This window comes from Carcharhinus amblyrhynchos, unplaced genomic scaffold (assembly GCF_965287045.1).
Source record: "Carcharhinus amblyrhynchos unplaced genomic scaffold, sCarAmb.v2.hapA chromosome_122, whole genome shotgun sequence".
In the NCBI taxonomy this organism is placed as follows: Eukaryota; Metazoa; Chordata; class Chondrichthyes; order Carcharhiniformes; family Carcharhinidae; genus Carcharhinus; species Carcharhinus amblyrhynchos.
In genome coordinates this window covers 194,224-219,055 of record NW_027649862.1, presented here as the reverse complement: position 1 = coordinate 219,055, position 24,832 = coordinate 194,224, and the positions used below count along the sequence as shown (strand labels likewise).

At 47.1% G+C, this 24,832-nt stretch overlaps 2 protein-coding genes across 3 annotated transcripts in view; one reads left to right on the top strand and one right to left on the bottom strand.

Annotated features, from left to right (window-relative positions):
- ints3 (integrator complex subunit 3) overlaps nucleotides 1–23,187 on the top strand; it is a 254,467-nt gene extending 231,280 nt beyond the window's left edge. The window contains exon 32 of the mRNA XM_080183026.1: nucleotides 23,163–23,187. The gene's annotated coding sequence lies outside the window, so the exon portion shown is untranslated. The remainder of the gene's footprint in view (nucleotides 1–23,162) is intronic.
- The window catches only part of ash1l (ash1 (absent, small, or homeotic)-like (Drosophila)), a 245,067-nt gene that overhangs the window by 71,245 nt on the left and 148,990 nt on the right, over nucleotides 1–24,832 (bottom strand). For both annotated transcript variants that reach the window (XM_080183023.1, XM_080183024.1), the window contains exons 7-8: nucleotides 10,280–10,353; nucleotides 1,659–1,704 (exon numbers count right to left, since the gene is read on the bottom strand). In XM_080183023.1, coding sequence (XP_080039149.1) covers nucleotides 1,659–1,704; nucleotides 10,280–10,353 — 120 coding nt within the window. The remainder of the gene's footprint in view (nucleotides 1–1,658; nucleotides 1,705–10,279; nucleotides 10,354–24,832) is intronic.

Here is a 24,832-nt window from a genome sequence, read left to right as displayed (position 1 = left end):
TCAATCCATCAAGTCCCGGTAGCATCCTAGTAAATCTTTTCTGCGCTCCTTCTAGTTTAATAATATCCTTTCTATAATCGGGTGATCAGAACTGTACACTGTATTCCAAGTGTAGCCTTACCAATGTCTTGTACAACTTCAACAAGACGTCCCAACTCCTGTATTCAACGTTGTGACCAATGAAACCAAGCATGCCGAATGCCTTCTTCACCACTCTGTCCATCTGTGACTCCACTTTCAAGGAGCTATGAATATGTATCCCTAGATCTCTTTGTTCTATAACTCTCCCAGCGCCTTACCATTAAACTGAGTTAGTCCTGCCCTGGTTCAATCTACCAAAATGCATCACCTCACATTTGTCTAAATTAAACTCCATCTGCCATCTGTCAGCCCACTGGCCTAACTGATCAAGATCCCGTTGCAATTGGAGATAACCTTCCTCACTGTTCACCATACTGCCAATCTTGGTGTCAACTGCAAACTTAGTAACCATGCCTCCTATACTCTCATCCAAATCACTAATATAAATGATACTAGAGAACATATACAGGATGGGCAGCTGAAGAAAATGTCACCAGACCGGCCAGCGTGGTAAGGACTCTGGTCTCTTGGAGGTGGTTGGGGTGTATTAACCCAAACAGATGCTGGAGTGTGGCGATGAGGGGAATGTCACAGTATTTTCACTGCAGTGTAAATGTAAGCCGACTTGTGATGCATAAATAAACTTTAAGGATGTGTGGCGTGTAATGCAGACCCCCTGAATGGGATCTCTGAGGTCTCAGAATGAAAAGTCCACCAGTTCGTTACTCAACGGGGAATAGCATCCCTGCCTCTCCCTGCAGTTCGACCCTGGGTTCAGGAGGGTGGTACAGTGGGTTAGCACTGCTGCCTCACAGGGCCAGGGACCTGGGTTCGATTTCTGGCTTGGGTCACTGTCTGCATGGAGTTGGTATGTTCTCCCTGTGTCTGCGTGGATTTCCTCCGGGTTCTCCGGTTTCCCCCCACAGTCCGAAAGACATGCTGGTTAGGGTGGATCGGCCAAGCTAAATTCTCCTTCAGTGTACCCGAACAGACGCCGGAGTGTGGCGACTAGGGGAATTTCACAGTAATTTCATTGCTGTGTTAATGTAAGCCTTACACTAATACATAAAATTAAACTGTCTGCCTCTCTCTCTCTTTCTGTTCCTCTGTCTGACACTAATAAATAAGCTTAAAACAGTAAAACTCATTCACCCTGATCACTCGAATGTTGAGTACCAATCTGTAATCAAAGAGTGCATTCTGCGCCCTCTCCTTTCCTTCTCCCCTATGTACTCTATGAACTGTATGCTTTCTCTGTATAGTGTGCAAGAAACAATACTTTTCACTGCATACTAATACATGTAACAATAATAAATCAAATCTATGTACTCTATGAACAGTATGCTTTGTCTGCACAGCATGCAAGAAACAATACTTTTCACTGTATCCCAACACGTGACAATAATAAATCAAATCTATGTACTCTGTGAACGGTATGCTTTGTATAGTGCGCAAGAAACAATACTTTTCACTTTGTCCCAATACACTTGACAATAATAAATCAAACCAAGTTATAAGCTAGAAGTAAGAGTGATAATTAAAGACGAAATCTGTAAGGGAAATGGAAAGAATCTTACTTGATCTGATCTTTTTGTAAAGTGGGACATCAGGCTTTTTATACAGCTTAAAGAGAGAGGAGAAAATATGAGTTAGCAACAAGTGAATAAAATACTGTCGCATATACACACCTATAACAATCCAGCAACATACAAACACTGAGATCAGCACTGCAGGAGCTTTGTTAGGTTACAATGCAACATCATTGAGCCCTGCACGCAGATTAGAATGTGTTGTAAATACAGAATTAAACTGCCCCCTCTCTGCTGCGAGTTTCAACCCAGAGTCGGAGGTCCTTTTCATTGTTGTAGACAGGGTTTTGAGCAATCTGGGGCCACAGGAACTGGTCTACCACGACGCGGGACCTCCTGACCGAACTGGAGATATAAGCTGGCTTTGTGACGAGGCCCTGACAATGGGGCTGGAGGAAGCAGCCTCACTGGAGGGCAACTTACTGTCCAAGGGGCAAACGCAGCCTCGCTGTTCTGTCACAAGATCTCTTCCACCTTCATTATGTTAAGACAATGAAAAAGGCTGCTTGCTGCACTTGAACATCAGTAAAAGGCTTGAAGTATTGGTCTACTTTACACCACTACACATTTGCAATCATAGAATCCTGACAGTGCAGAAGAAGCCATTCAGCCCATCGAATCTGCACCGACCCTGCCAGAGTTCCTTACCCAGGCCCATTCCCCTCCCAATCCTCGTTACACCACACATTTACCATGGTTAATCCACCTAACCGGCACATCTTTGGATAGTAAGGGGCAATTTAGCATGGCCAATCCACCTAACCTTCAATTCTTGGGACGCTAAGGGACAATTTAGCATGGCCAATCCATGTAACCTTCACATCTTTGGACACTAAGGGGCAATTTAGCATGGCCAATCCATGTAACCTTCACATCTTTGGACACTAAGGGACAATTTAGCATGGCCAATCCACCGAACCTGCACATCTTTGGAGTGTGGGAGGAAACTGGAGCATCCGGAGGAAACCTGCGCAGACACGGGAACAAGTGTGCAGACTCCGCATAATCAACGTAGGACAGAATCAAACGCAGGTCCTTGGCGCTATGAGGCAGCAGCGCTAACCACTATGACACTGTGGCGCTGTTGGCTGCTCCCAAGGGTGCAGATTTAACCTGCTCCGCCCTGAGGCGAGGTGGGGAAAATCAGGCAAGAGAAGACAATGACTTGAGGAGGAATCAGACAGGGAGTCAATCTCTGCTTGCCAGTGCACTGCTCCAGTGTTATGGCTACGTGATAGTCATGCGTGCCGGTATAACTACAACTCCCATTAGCAGAGTGCCACCACTCCTCCCAGACACAAGAACAAGTTTTTCTTTGTTCAGACTTTGGGGAAACAGTTGCTTTTTTTTTCCAAGTGAAATATACATTCCATTCCATGAAGCGTGCCAAGAAAAACACAACAGGAACAAAAATCCCCAGCCGGGCTGGCTGTACATGTGAAATCTCCAAGGGATAGTCCAGAGAGAGAGAGAGAGAGTGCAGCAAAACACTGGGCACAGCACCAAAACCACATTTCACAAGCAGCTCTCACAGAATGGAAGAACAGCACTACTGTCCTTACATGGGCATCTGAAGTGTATTTTGTGGGGATATTTCAGAACACTAATTGAACTGTTAACCCCTTCATTGCAGGGAAAATGTCAGAATCAGAATGAAAGCCATGTATGTAGCTGTGCCTAAAAGGGGCTCTTTGTTTATCAACCTACTAGATTGAAAATAGAGACACAATCACTGACTTGCGAGTTGGATGGATAAAGCACTGGCTGCCATCGTAGCCACTTTTCACCTTTACCCACTGATTCTGGAGTGTAAACAGTAATTGAGGGGGGAGGGAAGACAGGAGGCGAGGAGAGAAAGAGAAAAAGGGTGAGAGGGGAGAGAGACAGGGAGAGAGAGATGAGGGAGAAAAGAGAGAGAGAGACAGAGAGAGAGTTGGGGGGAGACACCCAGGAGGGAGAGAAAGAGAGGGCAAGGGGAGAGAGAGAGAGAGAGAGAGAGGGGGAGAGAGGGAGAGAAAGAAAGGATGGGCAGAGATAGGACAAGAGGACAGAGAAAGAAACAGAGAGAGGGAGACGAGGAAGAGAAAGGCTGAGCGAGAGAGAGAGTGGGGAGGGACAGAGACAGAGGCTGTGGTGGTGGTGGTGGTGGTGGTGGTGGTGGTGGTGGGGGGGGGGAGAGAGAGAGAGGGAGAGGGAGAGAGAGAGAGAGAGAGAGAGAGTGTGAGGTGGGAGAGAGAGAAGGGGCGAGGAAGGGGAATAGAGAGGGAGGAGGGACTGATAGGCACAGAGAGTTAGACAGAATCATCAGTTGATGCCAGCACCTTCCAGGTAGGAAGCTCAGCGGGGGTGGCGCAGGGGACAAGGAAACCCCATCACTGGCAAGTTGTACAACTGAGAATCAAACAAAATGCCAACTACAGTGGCACTCAGACTTCCCTGTCGCAGCACAGATATTACGCATTTGAATTGAAAAGGGTTCCATTTGTGCACAAAACAATGTCCAGTTAACTCTCTCTGAGAAACACAGCAGCAACCCTTCATCGCCAGTGTAATTCTACACATGCAGCTGCCTTCCAAACACACACAGCTGCTGTCAACATCTCCCACTTCAGCTGGTGTGTGGGCGCTTTTACATCTCAGCTCAGCTGGAGGGGCGAGGGCAACAGTTATAACTTCAGAGCCTTTCCTTTCCAATTAAGTCAATGACAACTGTCTCGAAATTGAATGCAGAAGGAAAGGACAATTTGCCAAAAACAAATGGTTGGTTCTCTCCTCCCCCCTCCCTTGTATTTGCTTGTGCTTGTGTGGGCTGTCCACGCTGGAAAATATTTCTTTCATATTTCCAGTTACTATCTCAACTACCGTTGGTGGATTTCACTTACTGCTTCTTTAAACTTGAAACAACAGCTGAGAGGGTGGCACAGTGGGTTAGCACTGCTGTCTCACAGTGCCAGGGACCCGGGTTCGATACCCAGCTCGGCTCACTGTCCGTGCAGAGTCTGCACATTCTCCCTGTGTCTACGTGGGTTTCCCCGGGTGCTCCGGTTTCCTCTCACACTCCAAAGATGGTTGACTGGCCATGATAAACAGCCCCTTAATGTCAGGGGGATTACAAGGGTAAATATATGGGGTTACGGGGATAGGACAGGGCCTGAGTGGGATTGTTGTTGGGACAGCCCTCCCTTTGCCCTATAGGTTCTATGAACAAAGTGTGAAAATAAACTTTGTTTTTTTAATCATGCACATGTCAGATCAACTGATTCCTTTCAATATTACAGCAGGTCATAGAGTCACAGAGGTTTACAGCATGGAAACAGGCCCTTCGGCCCACAAGTCCATGCCGCCCTCCTTTTTAAACCCCTAAGCTAATCCCAATTGCCCGCGTTTGGCCCATATCCCTCTATACCCATCTTACCCATGTAACTGTCTAAACGCTTTTTAAAAGACAAAATTGTACCCGCCTCTACTACTACCTCTGGCAGCTTGTTCCAGACACTCACTACCCTCTGTGTGAAAAAATTGCCCCTCTGTCAATTGCCCTCCAAGGACAAGGAGAGATGGGCAATGAATGCTGACCAGCCAGCGACACCCATGTCCCACGAATGAAATAAATAAGGTCCTGTGCTCAATTTGCACAGACTTCCAGTTCATCAGAGATGGGAACCCCTCTCAGTGCAGCAAACAAGTCTTTACATGGGGGTCTGGAAGCTCCAGCAGACCAGGAGGTTAAGGCTCCTTTTTCTCTTCGCTCAAGAGGTACGCGGGTGTTCTGGGTGGGTGACCAGCAGCCACTATGTGCCGTGGCCATACTGCACCTCAATGGAAGCTGTCAGAATCCGCAGAGATAGGGAGCAATCCTTGTGGCTCAGGCCCTTGACAACATTAACCTGCAATCGCACAGCACATTTTGTTTGGTACAAGATCTCAGGGGGCTTTACAGGGGTAGTTACTGTGCAAAATTACACGCCAATCCACGGAGATGTCAGAACAAGTGTGGAGAAATCAGCCAAATAGCATCTAAGAGAGGTTTAATGGAGAGAGAGGGACAGAGAGAACGCGCACACGGACAGAGGGAGCGAGCACGTGGACAGAGAGAGCGAGAAAGAAAAATAGTTCAGGGAGCAATTCCAGGGTTTGGGACCCCGACTGCTGCATGGAAACCTGCAAGAGGGGCTGGGGGAACAGTGGCTTTAAGGGCTGGAAGACGTCACATACAAAACCCTGTACCTATCAAGGTGTCTCCAGTGTTGCTGGTGAGTATGGAGAATGGATGAATCATCCAGTAAGAGGCAATACATTCAGCAGGAAGTATAAAGTTATAGCACAGACCAAACAGCTGCAACTCCTTACACTTCCCACACAATTCTCACCAGTTATTTAATAATCCCTCTCGCGACATGATCAGTACAGTCTGCGCTGGGAGGACTGGGTGGGAAGAGTGCAGGGAATGAGGGAACACTGGTCTTTTCCTACAAGGAAATGGTAGGACAGGCGGAATGCTTCTTAGGCCAAGGAGCCCAAGTCGCAGCCAGCCCTGGACTTGCCGTTTGCTAGCATTGTGACACTGGGAAGGCAACCCTTTGCTGCTCTGTGTCTCAGAGACAGATCGACTAGCTAAGTCATCAAGTGGGCCCTGCCTGATCTGGTGGGCTGTACCCTCCTTGTAAATGTGGAACGTAGTCTATGATTGCTGCACAGACTCTCTGCGATGACAGCTTTCTCCCTCAGCGAGTTGACAACAGTCTTGCGTGAAAAGAGCAAATGGATTTGGAACAAACCCAGCAGAGTTCTGCCACATCTGGGTTAGATTATGGGCGAGCTGGCTGACATACACAAAAAGAATGGGTGGAATTGTGGAGCCCAAATTGTAAAACATTGGTCAAAACCCCACAATTCACGGTTAATACAATGGGATGAGTCTGACTGAGTTGCTCCGAACCTGTGGACTGCCATCATGGTCAACCTCAGATGTGAAGAATAACAATACCAGATTGAGATTAATACAAGAGAGCTTTACTGTATCTAATCCCGTGCTGCACCTGTCCTGGGAGTGTTTGATGGGGGACAGTGTAGAGGGAGCTTTACTCTGTATCTAACCCCGTGCTGTACCTGTCCTGGGAGTGTTTGATGGGGGCAGTGTAGAGGGAGCTTTACTCTGTATCTAACCCCGTGCTGTACCTGTCCTGGGAGTGTTTGATGGGAGGGTCAGTGTAGAGGGAGCTTTACTCTGTATCTAACCCTGTGCTGTACCTGTCCTGGGAGTATTTGATGGGGGACAGTGTAGAGGGAGCTTTACTCTGTATCTAACCCCGTACTGTAACTGTCCTGGGAGTGTTTGATGGGGACAGTGTAGAGGGAGCTTTACTCTGTAACTAACCCCGTGCTGTACCTGTCCTGGGAGTGTTTGATGGGGGGACAGTGTAGAGGGAGCTTTACTCTGTATCTAACCCTGTGCTGTACCTGTCCTGGGAGTGTTTGATGGGGGGACAGTGTAGAGGGAGCTTTACTCTGTATCTAACCCCGTGCTGTATCTGTCCTGGGAGTGTTTGATGGGGGACATTGCAGAAGGAGGTCATTCAGCCCATCGTGTCTGCACCGATGACAATCCCACCCAGGCCTGATTCCTGTAACCCCCACACATTTACCTGCTAATCCGAGCATCAATTTAGCATGGCCAATCCACCTAACCTGCACATGTTTGGACACTAAGGTGCAATTTAGCATGGCCAGTCCACCCAACCTGTACATCTTTGGATACTAAGGAGCAATTTAGCATGACCAATCCATCCAAACCTACACATCTTTGAACATTAAGGGACAATTTAACATGGCCAATCCACCTAACCTACACATGTTTGGACTCTGAGCAGCCTTCCTGTGTCATGGGAAAACCCCAGAGTTCCCTCTGTAGGGGATGCCACTTGGCATTTTTAAGCGTTCTCTTCTTCAGGGCGAGGGGTGGAACCCCACTGGGCCCAGAAATACAAGTCCCAGTGACACAGGCCATTGAGGCAGGTGGTTACAGCAGCAGAAGCAGCACCCCCACCTTCAGCGAGGCAGGCGACAAGATCCCTCTGTCCAGCAGGTTCCATCAGAATGTCAGCATGCACACCATTAACTCAGAGCTGCTTCCATTATTATTGTTTTTCCTGTTAAACAATCCGTGCCAGGGGACGTTGCATCATCAGTGACTGGAGTCAGGTTTCTCCTGGCTTCTGGCTGGGATAAACACCCACCTTCCTGCCAGATATTGCCATTGGAATCTTTCCCTCCTCCTCTTCCAATCTAATGGGACAATCGGGAGTTTTTAATGCTGCTTTGGGTCCATGCCTTCTTCAATCACACTATCATTCCACTTTTGTTCAGCAGAGGAAGAAAAAAGTGCTGGCAAAATGAATGAAGTATTCAGGAGAGAAACTGCCTCATACTGAGCCAGTAGTTCCAGAGAAAACAGCAAGAGCAGAAAGCCAAACACCAGAGAAATTAATCTCCTCAACAAAGGGAGCAGCCTGAGTTGTTAGAGTTACTGATATCTTGGCAGCTGCCAGACTGAAAAAAAAACAGCCTTTTATTTTCATCTCAACTCACGTATCACATGTCTCCTTCAACACTCATTACAACACCTCATGGCAATCTCAGTCAGTGGAACTGGCTAGCTCACATTTTCACCCTGCACACAGTGAAACACAGGAAAACAACCTGGCAGGGCTAATACAGATTCCATCCGTTCAAATTTAGCCCACATCCATTCTGAGTTTTATAATACCAGGATACAGTACTGGTGTGGACGGGTCTGTCGCTGTATAACATTGGGGTATAGTACTGGCTGGGACGGGTCAGTCGTTGTATAACATTGGGGTACAGTACAGTTGGGGACAGGTCTGTCACTGTATAACACTGGGGTACAGTACTGGTGGGGACGGGTCTGTCGCTGTATAACACTGGGATGCAGTACTGGTGGGGACGGGTCTGTTGCTATATAACACTGGGGTACAGTACTGGTGGGGACGGGTCTGTTGCTATATAACACTGGGGTACAGTACTGGTGGGGACGGGTCTGTTGCTATATAACACTGGGGTACAGTACTGGTGGGGACGGGTCTGTCGCTGTTTAACACTGGGGTACAGTACTGGTGGGGACGGGTCTGTCGCTGTATAACACTGGGGTACAGTACTGGTGGGGACGGGTCTGTCGCTGTATAACACTGGGGTACAGTACTGGTGGGGACGGGTCTGTCGCTGTATAACACTGGGGTACAGTACTGGTGGGGACAGGTCCGTCATTGTATAACACTGGGGTACAGTACTGGTGGGGACGGGTCTGTCGCTGTGTAACACTGGGGTACAGTACTGGTGAGGACAGGTCTGTCGCTGTATAACACTGGGGTACAGTACTGGTGGGGATCTGAGAAAGGATGTCCTTGCTATAGAGGGAGAACAGCGAAGGTTTACCAGGCTGGTTCCTGGGATGGCAGATCTGTTTTATGAGGACAGACTAAGTCAGTTAGAATAGATTCACTGGAGTTTAGAGGAGTGAGAAGGGATCTCATAGAAACTTATGAAATTCTAACAGGGTTAGACAGGGAAAATTCAGAAATAATGTTCCCAATGGTGGGGGAGTCCAGAACTAAGGGGTCATAGTTTGAGGATAAAGGGTAAACCTTTTAGGACTGAGAAGAGAAATTTATTCACCCAGAGAGTGGTGGATGTGTGGAATTCACTCTCACAGAAAGTAGTCAAGGCCAAAATGTTGCGTGATTTCAAGAAGAAATTAGACATAGCTTTTGGGGCTAAAGGGATCAAGGGATGTGGGGGGTAGGGGGGAAATCAGGATAGAGAATTTGATGATCAGCTATAATCATAGTGAATGGTGGATCAGGCTTGAAGGGCCGAATGACCTCTTTCTGCATCTAGTTTCTGTTTCTATCCCCAATTCTGACCTTATGATGGAGGGAAGGTGATTGATGGACTAACTGAAGATGGTTGGCCCTCGTACACTACGCTTACGGACTCCTGCAGTGTTGTCCTGGAGCTGAGGCAACTTGCCTTCAACCATCTTCCTTATTGCTGAAAACCTGTGGCTGTAAAAGATTTGTGAGGTGGGGATAACTGCAGAAGTGTGCTACAGTGCGACTGGAGATTACTGCCCACTCAGCACTGAAAACTGCCTTTGGTTTTACAATTCCACGTTGCTTTTCCCATTCCTCCATGGCCCTATCCCTCCCTCTCTGCAATCTGCTCCAGCTACCCTCCATGACCTCTGCACTCCTCCAATTCCGCACTGATGCACACACCCAGATTCCCATCATGTCACCACTGGCAGCCGTGCCTTCAGCTGCCTGGGGTGTGGAGGTCTGGAACCCACTCCCCGAACCTCTCCCTGTTCGCTCCTCCTTCGAGGTGCTGTGAGGAGTTCTTTGACCAGCCTTTTGGTCAGCTCCTCCAGCGAGTGAAATTCTGCTCGATCATAGCTCGATAAAGCAGCGCACAGCAGGTTTTCTGACATGAAAATTCTGGTAAAAGCCCAGGCAGTTGTTGCTCCTCTGCCCAGTTGATATCACACACCAGCTGCACGCTCTGCCAGCCCTGCGTGTCTGCAGCTTACATACCTGGTTGTGTTTCCACTGCCACAGGATATCATATGGTAACTGGAAGTCCATTCGCTTCTGTCGTAAATACTTGCCTGAAAAGCAAAGACATTTACATTTAGGATGGGCGCAGTTATCATGACCATGTGATGCAAACAGCTCACTGGTCTCACACACATAAATATACATCATATTGCAGTATTAATGATAGAACAGACAACACAGGAGCAGCTCCTTCTGCCCACCCTCAGCGTGACAGTCTTGTCCTAATGCATCCCACCCAATCTCAGCAACAATTCTCCCACATGATTGCCCAAGTGAAAAAACAACAACCTGTCCTGGTCTCTCTCTCTCCTCCTCCTCCCCCGCCCCCAACCGCCCCCCCCCCCCCCCCCACCCCCAACCAAATACTGACACTGTCATTAAGAAAGGCCCACCAACCCCTCTACTTTCTCAGAAGACTAAGGAAATTTAGCATGTCAGCTACAACTCTCAACAATTTTTACAGATGCATCATAGAAAGGATTCTTCTGGTTGTATCACAGCTTGGTAAGGGCTCCTGTTCTGCCCAAGACCGCGAGAAACTACAAAAGGTCATGAATATAGCCCAATCCATCACACAAACCAGCCTCCCACCCACTGACTCTGTCTACACTTCCTGTTGCCTCAGGAAAAGCAGCCAGGATAATCAAGGACCCCATGGACCCAGGACATTCTCTCTTCCATTGGGAAAAAGATACAGAAATCTGAGGTCCCGTACCGACCGACTCAAGAACAGCTTCTTCCCTGCTGCTGTCAGACTTTTGAATGGACCTACCAGGCATTAAGTTGATCTTTCTCTACACCCTAGCTATGATTGTAACACTACATTCTGCACCCTCTCCTTGCCTTCTCCATGAATGGTATGCTTTGTCTATGCATTGCACAAGAAACAATACTTTTCACTGTACCCCAATACACGTGACAATAATAAATCAAATTAGATCAAATCAAAACCTCAGAACAGAGAAATGGATTTAAAATGCTCATGCTCTGGGGACACGGGACCTGGAGGAGTTTGAATTCAATGAATAAAATCTGGGATTGAGAGCAAGTCTCAGTAACGGTGACCGTGACGATTATCATCAATTGTCAGAAAAACCCATCTGGTTGCTTTTAGGGAAGGAAATCTGTTGTCCTTACCTGGTCTGGCCTACACATGACTCCAGGCTACACACACGCACCCACCCACACACTGTCTCTCACATACAAACACACACACAAACAATGTGGTCGACTCTTAACTGCCCCTCTCTGAAATGTCCCAAGTTCAAGGGCAATGAGGGATGAGGCACCAGATGTTAACACTGCCTGCGACACCCAGATCCCATGGGAAAAAAAATCACAATGCAGCTATTTCTACCTTTCTCGAGACATCCCACAATTTCTCACGTGGTCAGAGTGCGGACGCCTATCAGAACACAAGTGGTGGGAAAGGAAATAAAACCAAGGAGAGCATGCAGCCAGTACAATGTAGCCTCAGATACCATTTTCCACTTCCATCACATCTGGATTTAGGTGCAGTGATGGCAAAAATATACTTGGGGCAAGGCCAACAGCTACCTCGGTGTGCCCAGCTGGACTCTCATTTCCCTGGCTCCCACTGGGATTGCCAAGCTTGTCCATTTGGTGGAAATGGCAAATTGTGCGGAGTGTGGGGAGAGTCTACAGAAGGATCTAGATAGGCTGGGCGAATGGGCCAGGAAATGGCAAATGGAATTTAATGTTGGTAAGTGCGAGGTGGTCCACTTTGGTAGGAATAACGGTAGGAAGGATTATTACTTACGTGGAGAAAAACTGCAGCAGACGACGGTGCAGAGGGACCTCGGGGTCCTTGTGCATGAGTCACAAAAACCCAGCTTGCAGGTACAGCAGGTGGTCAGGAAGGCGAATGGGATGCTGGCCTTCATCGCGAGGGGGATTGAATATAAAAGTAGGGAGGTCTTGCTGCGGCTGTATAGGGCATTGGTGAGGCCGCAGCTGGAGTACTGCGTGCAGTTTTGGGCACCGTACTTACGCAAGGATATTTTAGCCTTGGAGGGAGTGCAGAGGAGGTTTACTAGGCTGATGCCGGAGTTGAGGGGGTTGAGCTATGAGGAGAGGCTGAATAGATTAGGCTTGTACTCGTTAGAGTTTAGAAGAATGAGGGGAGATCTCATTGAGACGTATAAGATAATGAATGGGATGGATAGGATAGAGGTGGAGAGACTCTTTCCGCTCAGAAAGGACAGTAGGACTAGGGGGCATAGCCTCAAGATAAAGGGGGGGGCGGTTTAGAACAAAGTTGAGGAGGAACTTCTTCACTCAAAGGGTGGTGAATCTCTGGAATTCTCTGCCCGTTGAAGTGGTGGAGGCTGCCTCGCTACATATTTTTAAGACGCGGGTTGATGGGTTTTTGATGAGAGAGGGGATTAAGGGTTATGGGGAGAGGGCGGGAATGTGGAACTGAGCCACGACAGATCAGCCATGATCTTATTGAATGGCGGGGCAGGCTCAAAGGGCTAGTTGGCCTACTCCTGCTCCTATTTCTTATGTTCTTATGTTCTATGTTCTCACATCCCACTGCAGGCTAATAGTGGGATCTGTTGGGTTCCCAACCTTTTCTGCTTTGATCTGCCTGGTTACAGTGCTTCCCAAGACACCACATGGAAAATGACATTAACGGCTGAGACATCTCCATGGAGGGAGAGGGTCTCCTCTCTCTCTAGTCTGTCCCGCACACGTGCCTATTACAGGCCCCAGTCTTGGCCAAGGTTTCATTCTTCCTTACTGTAATCCTGTAATCCTCACAGTGCTTCTGCCCTTCGAAGGCTCCTTGCTGGATGGATTGGTGTTAAAGGCGATGTTCTCACTGACTGGGGTTTTAATCTGAATCCTGGTCAGCAATCCTTTTCATAGAGGCAACCCTGCAGAGACCCAGGCACAGAATGAACTCCAGGCCTAGAAACTGCTTCAGGGCAGGTACTGAGAGGCGAGTTCCATCACATTCAAACTCATCAAGAGAGAAATTTCCTTCTGATTCTACAACTCCAGTCTTCACAAAGCCCCAGCACTGAGGGAAAATTTAGCATGGCCAATCCCCGTAACCTACACATCTCTGGACACTAAGGGACAACTGAGCATGGCCAATCCACCTAACCTACACATCTTTGGAGTGTGGGAGGAAACCAGAGTGGGAGGAAACCTATGTAGGCACAGGGAGAACATGCAAACTCCACACAGACAGTGTCCCAAGCCAGGAATTGAACCCGGGTCCCTGGTGCTGTGAGGCAGCAGTGCTACCCACCGTGCTGCCCCGTCATTCATTTCACTGATGTTTGTTGGATGTCCCTGGACACAGACTGGCCGGCACACCTGCCTACATAACGAAAGTCACTGGAGAATAATGGATTATTTGAAAACTGCTGGGAGAAGTTGGTGAGTGACAGTGATAATAAAGCTGTAAACCAGCTGTGTGTTTAATATTTCATTCCTGCAAAGCTACAGACAGGATTCTGTGAAGCAAGTAGTTAAGGATTTTCTCGTTGTCCAGAAGGTGTTCTTACAACACTGCTCAGCAATTAATTTAAGCAACTATGATCTTCTCTTGCTGATCTCCATATTATTTTCCACTGTAAAATCTCTAACTATTTCTGACTAAGACCATAAGACGTAGGAGCAGAAATAGGCCACTCGGCCCATCGAGTCTGCTCCGCCATTCAATCATGGGTGATATTTTTCTCATCCCCATTCTCCTTCCTTTTCCTCATAACCCCCTCATCCCCTCATTCATCAACGACCTATCTATCTCTGTCTTAATGACACTCGATGCACTATTGTCCTTCTGTTCCAGTTGGCACTCACACACAAACTGCACATCTTAAACTGTGGACAATTCTTGCACCGACATGCCATCCACTCCAACCATTTCCATTTCTTCATTTGATTTAATTTATTGCTGTCACATGTATTAACATACAGTGAAAAGTATTGTTTCTTGTGTGCTATACAAAGCATACCGTTCATAGAGAAGGAAAGGAAAGGGTGCAGAATGTAGTGTTACAGTCATAGCTAGGGTGTAGAGAAAGATCAACTTAATGCGAGGTAGGTCCATTCAAAAGTCTGACAGCAGCAGGGAAGAAGCTGTTCTTGAGTTGGTCGGTACGTGACCTCAGACTTTTTTATCTTTTTCCCAATGAAAGAAGGTGGAAGAGAAAATGTCCAGGGTGCCTGGGATCCGTGATTAAGCTGGCTGCTTTTCCCGAGGCAGCGGGAAGTGTAGACACAGTCAATGGATGGGAGAACATAAGAACATAAGAAATAGGAGCAGGAGTAGGCCATCTAGCCCTTCGAGCCTGCCCCGCCATTCAGTAAGATCATGGCTGATCTGAAGTGGCTCAGTTCCACTTTCCCGCTTTCTCCCCATAACCCTCAATTCCCTTGCCGACCAAAAACCTATCTACCCGTGACTTAAATATATTTAGCGAGGTAGTCTCCACCAGTTCAACGGGCAGAGAATTCCAGAGATTCATCACCCTTTGAGTGAAGAAGTTCCTCCTCAACTCCGTTTTAAACTGCACCCCCCCTTATCTTGAGGCTGTGCCCTCTAGTCCTGCTGTCCTTTCTGAAGCGGGAAGAACCTCTCAACCTCTACCCTATCCATCCCCTTCATCATCTTATACGTCTCTATAAGATCCCCCCTCATCCTTCTAAACTCCAACAAGTACAAGCCCAGTCTATTCAGTCTCTCTTCATAGTTCAACCCTCTCAACTCTGGTATCAGCCTAGTGAACCTTCTCTGCACTCCCTCCAAGGCCAAAATATCCTTGCGCAAGTGCGGTGACCAAAACTGCACACAGTATTCCAGCTGCAGCCTCACCAGTGCCCTGTACAGTTGCAGCAAGACCTCCCTACTTTTATATTCTATCCCCCTTGCTATGAAGGCCAGCATCCCATTTGCCTTCCTGATCACCTGCTGCACCTGTAGGCTGGGTTTTTGCAACTCATGCACAAGGACTCCCAGGTCCCTCTGCACCGTAGCATGCTGCAGCTTTTTGCCCTTTAAATAGTAGTCCCTCCTACTATTATTCTTGCCAAAGTGGATAACCTCACACTTGTCAACATTGTATTCCATTTGCCAGGTCCTCGCCCACTCGCTCAGCCTATCTAGATCCCTCTGCAGACTTTCTACACCCTCCGCACAATTTGATTTTCCACTCATCTTTGTGTCATCAGCAAATTTCAACACCCTACACTCAGCCCCCTCCTCCAGATCATCTATATAAATGGTAAATAGCTGAGGCCCCAGCACCGATCCCTGGGGCACTCCACTAGTCACCAACCGCCAATCCGAACAGCACCCATTGACATCTACTCTCTGCCTCCTATTAGACAGTCAATCTCCTATCCACGCTAACACCTTACCCCCAACTCCATGCCCCCTAACCTTCTGTAACAACCTTTTGTGCGGCACCTTATCAAACGCCTTCTGAAAATCGAGAAACACCACGTCCACCGGTTCCCCTCCGTCCACCGCACTCGTCACATCCTCATAGAATTCCAATAAATTTGTCAGACACGACTTCCCCCTAATGAAACCGTGCTGCGTCTGTTCTATCAAACAATTCTTCTCAAGGTGCCTCGCTATTTCTTCTCTGATGACGGATTCAAGCATTTTTCCTACAACAGACGTTAAACTAACCGGCCTATATTTCCCTGCTTTTTGCCTGCTACACTTATTAAACAGCGGCGTAACATTAGCCGTTTTCCAATCTTCCGGCACTTCCTCGGAATCCAGCGAGGTTTGGAAAATAATCACTAAGGCATCTACTATCACCTCTGTCATTTCCTTCAGAACCCTGGGATGCGTTCCATCCGGTCCTGGGGACTTGTCCACCATCAGTCCCACTAGTCGATCGAGCACTACCTCTCTAGTGACAGTGATCGTATTCAGGCCCTCAACTCCTACCACCCTTCTATCTTTAATACCTGGCAAACTATTCGCATCCTCCTCCGTGAAGACCGAGGCAAAAAACTTATTTAAGGCCTCAGCCATTTCCTCATCCCCCACCACTAAATCCCCCCTCTCATCCTCTAAGGGTCCAACATTCACCCTAGCCAGCCTCCTCCTCTTTATATATTTATAAAAACTCTTACTATCTTTTTTTATATTTAGTGCTAGTTTAGCTTCATAGTCAATCCTTCCTTTATCAACTTCTTCGTCTTTCTTTGTTGATTTTTAAACCTCTCCCAATCCTCTACTCGCCCACTACTTTTAGCCACTCTAAACGCATCAGCTTTTAATTTAATACTCTCCTTTATTTCCTTCGTTAACCACGGCTGATTATCCCTTCTCCTACGATCCTTCTTTACCGTCGGAATAAATTTCTGCTGAGCACCAAGAAAGATCTCTTTAAAGATCCTCCACTGTTCCTCAGCAGTCCTAATGGCAATCTGCGCCCCCAATCTACATTTGCCAATTTCTCTCTCATCCTATGATGTGATGGATTGGGCTACATTTATGACCTTTTGTAGTTTCTTGCAGTCTTGGGCAGAGGAGGAGCCCAGACCAAGCTGTGATACAACCAGAAAGAATGCTTTCTATGGCGCATCTATAAAAATTGTCGTAGCTGACATGCCAGATTTGTTTTTTGTTAACTCAGAAGTAAATATATTTAACAGGACTTGGGAAAGCAGACATCCCCAGTGGGGGTTGTGGGGAATCACAAGTTACTATGGCAGCCTCCACTGTAAAGGAATTATATTTAATTTTGTGATGCTGGTGGAGTCCTTGTGCTCCTACAGATAGGAACAGATGGAAACTGGTGGTGGGGTTAGGAGGTGTGTGTTTGTAATGTGTATCTCTGTGAACAAGTACTTTTGAAAGTGTGTAAAGATTGGATCCAGTTCCATCCTTCACCAGCCGGCTTTCTAGAATCTGGCAGCAGTGTTGGTATTACTGGTTCTGAACTGTCTACATGGGTTTCTCTCTGAAGTTTGAGTGCCGCACAGCTGAACTTTGAAAAGATAGTGCTGCAAAAAGTACAGCAGGTCTGGCTGCTTCTCTGGAACACTGTAGAGGAATCATATTGAACCACAAACACTTAATCTGTTTCTCTCTGCACAGATGCTGCCAGGGCTGCTGTGTTTTCCCAGGGCTTTGTTTTTATTTCAGATGTCCATCATAGACCATTACAGCACAGTACAGGCCCTTCGGCCATCAATGTTATGCCGAGTCATGTCCAATCCCAAGATCAGGCTATCCCATTCCTATCATTCTGGTGTGCTCCATGTGCCTATCCAATAACCGCTTGAAAGTTTCTAAAGTGTCCGACTCCACGATCACAGCAGGCAGTCTATTCCACACCCCAACCACTCTCTGAGTGAAGAATCTGCCTCGGACATCCCTCCTATATCTCCCACCATGAGCCTTAAAGTTATGTCCCCTAGTAATCTACAGTGTTTTGCTCTTATTTGAGAACGGACGCCGCAGTGGCACAGTGGTTAGCATTACAAAAGAGATTAAAAACAATATAATATTTATCCTTTCCAGTTAAGGGATTTTTGAGGCCTTGATGGCTATGGGGGTGGCACGGCAGCACAGTGGTAAGCACTGCTGTCTCACGGTGCCTAGCACTGGTATCCCACTGCCAGAGACCCAGGTTCAATTCCCAGCTTGGGTCACTATCTGTGTGGAGTCTACACGTTCCCCGTGTCTGCATGGGTGCTCCGGTTTCCTTCCACAGTCCAAAAGATGTGCTGGTTAGGGTGTGTTGGCCGTACTAAATTCTCCCTCAGTGTACCCAAACAGGCACTAGAACGTGGCAACTAGGGGATTTCCACACTAACTTCATTGCAGTGTTAATGTAAGCCAACTTGTGACACTAATAAATAAACTTCACTTTAAAACTGTACATTCTGAGTTACAGTTCTGAGAACACTATTGCCAGGCTGGTAAATTGAAATTGCACCAAGTTTTACAATATTCCTTTGCATTGGATGAGACTGCGATCAGGAAAATAATCACTGTGTTGATATTAAGGAGTCTTTGGCCATTTTCACATTTCTTAACCAAATGTACCTTAAGCACAACCCACAAAATCAATCACTCAGCTCCAAAACTGCTGGTAACCAAGAACATGCATATAATTTGCACAAGGGCAGCACGATGGCACGGTGGGTTAGCATTGCCACCTCACAGCACCAGGAACCCGGGTTCGATTCCCAGCTTGGGTCACTGTCTGTACTGAGTCTGCACGTTCTCCCTATGTCTGTGTGGGTTTCCTCCGGGTGCTCCTGTTTCTTCCCACACTTAAGGTGAGGGGGTTATGGGGATTGGCCATGCTAAATTGCCCCTTGGTGTCCAAAGATGTGCAGGTTAGATGGATTGGCCATGTTAAATTGCCCCTTAGTGTCCGAAGATGTGCAGGTTAGGGTGGATTGGCTATGCTAAATTGCCCCTTGGTGTCCGAAGATGTGCAGGTTAGATGGATTGGCCATGTTAACTTGCCGCTTGGTTTCCAAAGGTGTGCAGGTTAGGTGGACTGGCCATGCTATCTCATAACCCCATGTGTGGGGTTATGAGATAGGGCAGGGGAATAGGCCTGGATAAGATACACTGTCGCAGAGCAGGTGCAGAATCAATGGGCCAAGTCCCCTCCTCTGCACCGCAGGGATTCTATGATTCTGAAGTACTGAAGTTTCAATCCCCTCCTCTGGCTTGAGGTGTCATCACTGACAAAACTGGCTCAGTTACTCCTCAAGGAGAGAAATGACCTCACAGGTTTTAAGCTCAATTCCTCTACACAATGTGCTGAACAACGCTCCCAGGTGACCCATTCTGCAACCAACCACTTGGACTTTCATGGCTTAAAGGAAAATTCTTGAAAATTTTTCACCTGCCCTCCAATAGCCTGTAATTTACTGATTTGTTGTGTAAGAAAAATCACGGCCATATTCCCAATGCCTTTTGATCCACACTGTGATGCACCAACTAATGACCAAAGCACTAGCCCCAGCTTCAAAGCTGTAAACTGATTATTTATTGATTTGGATTTGATTTATTGTCGTCACATGCATCAGGATACAGTGAAAAGTATTGTTTCTTGCGCGCTATATGGACAAAGCATACCATTCATAGAGAAGGAAAGGAGAGGGTGCAGAATGTAGTGTTACAGCCACAGCGAGGGTATAGAGAAAGATCAACTTAATGCGAGGTAGGTCCATTCAAAAGTCTGACAGCAGCAGGAAAGAAGTTGTTCTTGAGTCGGCTGGTACATGACTTCAGACTTCTGTATTTTTTTGCCCATTGGAATGACCGGGGTGTGTTTGCACCGGACATGAAAGGCCCTGACCTGCCGACCTAATCCCACTTGGCAGCACTTGGCCCATACCCCTGAATGTTATGGTGTGCCAAGTGTTCAAACAGGAACTTGTTAAAGGATGTGAGGCATCCTGTCTCCACCACCCTCCCAGGCAGCACATTCCAGACCCTCACCACCCTCTGGGTAAAAAAAAGCACTTCCTCAAATCCCCCGTAAACCTCCCACCCCTCACTTTTCACTTGTGTCCCCTCATAACTGATCCTTCAACTAAGGGAAACAGCTGCTCCTCAATCTTGCACACCTCAATCAGGTCACCCACTCAGTCTTCTCTGCTCGAACCCAAGCCTCTCCAATCTCTCTCCATACCTTAAATGTTCCAACCCAGGCAGCATGGTGAATCTCCTCTGCATCTGCCTTGCTCGCCCTACTCTAGCCTCATGATCACGTGTAACTACAGTAACCGCACTTAAGAGAGAGTGATTAGTTGGCTGTGGAACACCGAGGTGTCAGTGTACATGATGAAGCACTTTGAAAAGACAAGCTCTTTGTTCTATCCCACGTTGCTGCCATTATCTGCTGGTTTTTCCAAGTTGTTTGACCCATATTTGACAAGAGACTTGCCTGGAGCGCACAACCTGGAACTGTTTAATGACTTTAAGCTTTTTTTTTGGGAAATGCTCTTCTGCTTTGATTTATCTTCTGTTTGTCAAGCGAGAAGCCGTAAACAAACTTCTTTCCAACAGATCCGACAGAACTCCAGCCAAAGCCACCAGAAGCACAGACCTTCCCCAAGCACCACACCTCATTATTTCCCCCTTTCCAAAGCTAAAGCACCAATGCTCACTCCTGTGCAGCTCAGTTCTGATCAATCTGCAAACTGCTTGCCAAGAAATGTCTGGCTCGCAAAGAGCAGCTTAACAAAACAATCGTTACTCTGGGAGGGGAGGCAAGCACACAGCTCAGGCAATGGATTTCCTGCCACGACCCACAACACACAAGCTCAACCTGCCAGAGCTCTCAGTCTCACTCTCAACATCAGTTTTCATTATTACTCCATCCTCTCTCTGTGATAGATAGGGTGAACGGATTATTACACACATTGATACAGAGCTAAGTCCATATCAACTACAGGTGGATATACGTGAGAAACAAAACTATTCAAATGTTCGGTGGCACGGTGGTTAGCACTGCTGCCTCTCAGCGCCAGGGACCCGGGTTCGATTCCTGGTTTGGGTCACTGTCTGTGGCGTTTGCACTCTTTCTCCACGACTGCGTAGGTTTCCTCCAAAGATGTGTGGGTTAGGTGGATTGGCTATGCCAAACTGACCCCAGTTTCAGGGAGATTAGCTGGGTAAATATGTGGGGTTACAGGGATAGGGTAGGATTGTTGTTAGTGTAGGCTCGATGGGCTGCATGGCCTCCTTCTGTACTGTAGGGATTCTATGATTCTATTAAGTCCAACATTTTTACCCCGTTCTCCAAATCTAGATACATTTTTCTCCGAAAAAGCCATGTCATAATCCAAACCCAGTTTTTTTCCACTAACATTCCCAAAGCCCCCCCCTCCCGATCTCCCTTGGCCTATCCCCCTCCTCTTCACCAATCCCCCCTCAGCCCATCACACTGCACAATTCTCTCACTGAAGCACACCCTTCAGCACCTTAACTCTTCCAATAAACTCCCTCTTTGGAATACTGAATCTCTCATCTCACAGTGTACCCCCTTTCTCAGAAACTGACTCTCACACCGTTGCCTTTACTGACATTTGTAATAACCCAGGACTGTAGCTTGCTAAAATTTTGTCCCTAATGTCCTTTAGGGACGAAAACCTGCTATCCTTGTCTGGCTTAGACTACAAGATACAACAACAGAATTAGGCCGCTTGGCCCATCGAGTCTGCTTCGCCATTTAATCATGGCTGATATTTCTCTCATCCCCATTCTCCTGCCTTTTCTCCATAACCCCTGATCCCCTTATTAATCAAGGGCCTATCTCTGTCTTAGAGACACTCAATGGCCTGGCCTCCACAGCCTTCTGCGGCAAAGAGTTCCACACATTCACCACTCTCTGGCTGAAGAAATTCCTCCTCATCTGTTTGAACGGATCGTCCCTTCAGCCTGAGCTTGTGCCCTCTGGTTCTAGTTTTTCCTACTAGATGAATCATCCTCGCCACGTCCACTCTATCCAGGCCTCACAGTATCCTGTAAGTTTCAATAAGATCCACCCCGCCCCCCATCCTTCGAAACTCCAATGAGTACAGACCCAGATTCCTCAACCCGTTCCTCATACGACAAGCTCTTCATTCCAGGGATCATTCTTGTGAACCTCCTCTGGACCCTTTCCAAGGCCGGCACATCCTTCCTTAGATACGGAGCCCAAAACTGCTCACAATACTCTAAATGGGGTCTGACCAGAGCCTTATACAGCCTCAGAAGTACATCCCTGCTCTTGCATTCTAGCCCTCTCCACATGAATGCTAACATTGCATTTGCCTTCCTAACTGCTGCATGTTAACCTTAAGAGAATTTTGAACAATGACTCCCAAGTCCCTGTGTCTTGGGATTCTCATCCCCATTTTCCTGCCTTCTCTCTGTAACTTTGATTCCCTTATTAATCAAGAACCTATCTATCCCTGTCTTAAAGACACTCAATGACCCAGGCTCCACAGCCCTCTGTGGTAGTGAGTTCCACTGGCCTACATGTGACTCCAGAGGCACAGCAATGTGGGTAACTCTCAACTGCCCTCTGAACAAGGGATGGGCAATAAATGCTGGCCCAGCCAGCAACACCCATAACCCACGAATGAAGAAAATCTCTCAACCTCAGAGTAAAGTTTCCCCTGGTAGTGTTCTGAGGATCACAGACTAAGATTCAGTTAGCAAGAAGGCAGGTAAATTGGCAATCGGATTAGACAGGGTAGATTCAGAAAGAATGTTCCCGATGGTGGAGGAATTCAGAACTTGAGGTCATAGTTTGAGGACCTTTCAGAACTCAGGTGAGGAGAAACTTCTTCACCCAGAGGGTGGTGAATTTGTGGTATTCACTCCCACAGAATGTAATTGAGGCTAAGGCATGATGTGATTTCAAAAAGAAATTAGATTTCGCTCTTGAGGCTAAAGGGGTCAAGATATATGGCGGAGGGGGGGAATCAGGATCTTGAATATGATCAGCCATGATCAAAATGAATGGTGGAGCACGCTGGAAGGGCCGAATGGCCTATTCCTGCTTCTAGTTTTTATGTTTATATGAAATCACTTCAATAGTTGAAAGACTTAGTCTCACTTGAGAGAGTGAATAAGACAGCGAGAGAAAGAGTGAGTGAGAAAATGAATGTGAGAGAGAGAGAGACAGACACACACACAGAGCGAGTGAGAGAGACACATACACACAGTGAGAGAGAGAGAGAGAGAGAGAGACACATACACACAGTGAGAGAGAGAGAGAGAGACACATACACACAGTGAGAGAGAGAGAGAGAGACACATACACACAGTGAGAGAGAGAGACACACACATACACACAGTGAGAGAGAGAGAGAGAGAGAGAGAGAGAGAGAGAGAGAGAGAGAGAGAGAGAAAGAAAGAGAGATGTTGAATGAACAAAACAGCTGAAGTAACAGTCAGAGGAATTATCACGTGCATTTCTCAAGGCTCCCTACCCCAGCGTAGAACTGAGAAACTAGGCAGAGAGAGATGAGAGGATCAATTCTTAAAATAGATGTGTACACATGTAAACATATTTCTTCTGAACCCTTGATCCACTTGAATGTTAGAGTCTGTGGTGGCAAATGCAACACTGAGGGTAGCGTCAGACTGAAAATTTTGTACGTGCTTCAGAGACCACTTAAGCACCTTCTTAATTTCGCCATTGCAACTACATTTTTAGCTTGGCCAGCTGTCCTTCTGAGGCTCTGACTGGCTACCTGTTCAGCTGGGATTTTCCACTCTGGAGTCAAACGCGGGGCAAAGCACAGCGTATGGTTCTAGGCACTGGATGCCGGCTGTGGTTGCTGGGTGTCTGTGGTTGTTGATTCATCAGAGTGAACCAGCTAAAAACAGCTCAGCTGTAGAGAGCGCCAGAACTGTAGTAACTATTTCTGGGCCATTCTTTACTGCACCAAACATACGAGCGACCTACAGTCAACAGCTCTTTCATCAGTCTACCTTTACAAAACGTCCAAGAGCATATCATCTGATCAGGGTTAGGACTCTACAAGAGGGAACCTTAGTGTAAATGCATGAAAAGAGCAAAGCCCTGAATGAGATCGTCCTTCCACATCCACAGGGGGCTTCCAAATGCTTCACAGGCAGACAATTCACTTTGTGATTCCATTTCATTTGCTTTGATTTATTATTGTCACATGTATTAACACAGTGAAAAGTATTGTTTCTTGCACGCTATACAAAGCATACTGTTCATAAGGAAGGAAAGGAGCGGGTGCAGAATGTAGTGTTACAGTCATAGCTAGGGTACTGAGAAGGATCAACTTAATGCGAGGTAAGTCTATTCAAAAGTCTGACAGCAGCAGGGAAGAAGCTGTTCTTGAGTCGGTCGGTACGTGACCTCAGGCTTTTGTATCTTTTTCCCGACAGAAGAAGGTGGAAGAGAGAATGTCCGGGTTGGGTAGGGACCTTTTCCTGACTGCTGGCTGCTTTTCCTGAGGCAGCGGGAAGTGTAGACGGAGTCAATGGATGGGAGGCTGGTTTGTGTGATGGGATTGGGCTACGTTCACAACCTTTTGTAGTTTCTTGCAGTCTTGGGCAGAGCAGGAGCCCATACCAAGCTGTGATACAACCAGAAAGAATACTTTCTATGGAGAATCTGTGAAAGTTGGAGATAATCGTAGCTGACGTGCCAAATTTCCTTAGTCTCCTGAGAAAGTAGAGGCGTTAGTGGGGCTTTCTTAACTAGTGTCGGCACTATATAACCCAATTATAATGTGGGAAAATACGGAAGTTAGTATGTCCACTGGAAGATCCCACAAACAACTCTGGGTTAAAAGGCCAGTTGCTCGTTAAGAAAGAAATATTGGTAAAGATGCAAGCAGAACCGTTCTGCTCTTCAAAAGGTGCTGAGAAATCTTGCAGAAATACATGAAGCAGGTTTCAGATTTGTTGTGAAGTTGAGCTGTGAAGTATGGTCCCTTTAAAAGCTGGCTGTGTTTAGTGCTCAGATGTTTAAAATGCAGGTACACAGACGGCAACATTTGTCACCAGGACCAAGCATCAGGATT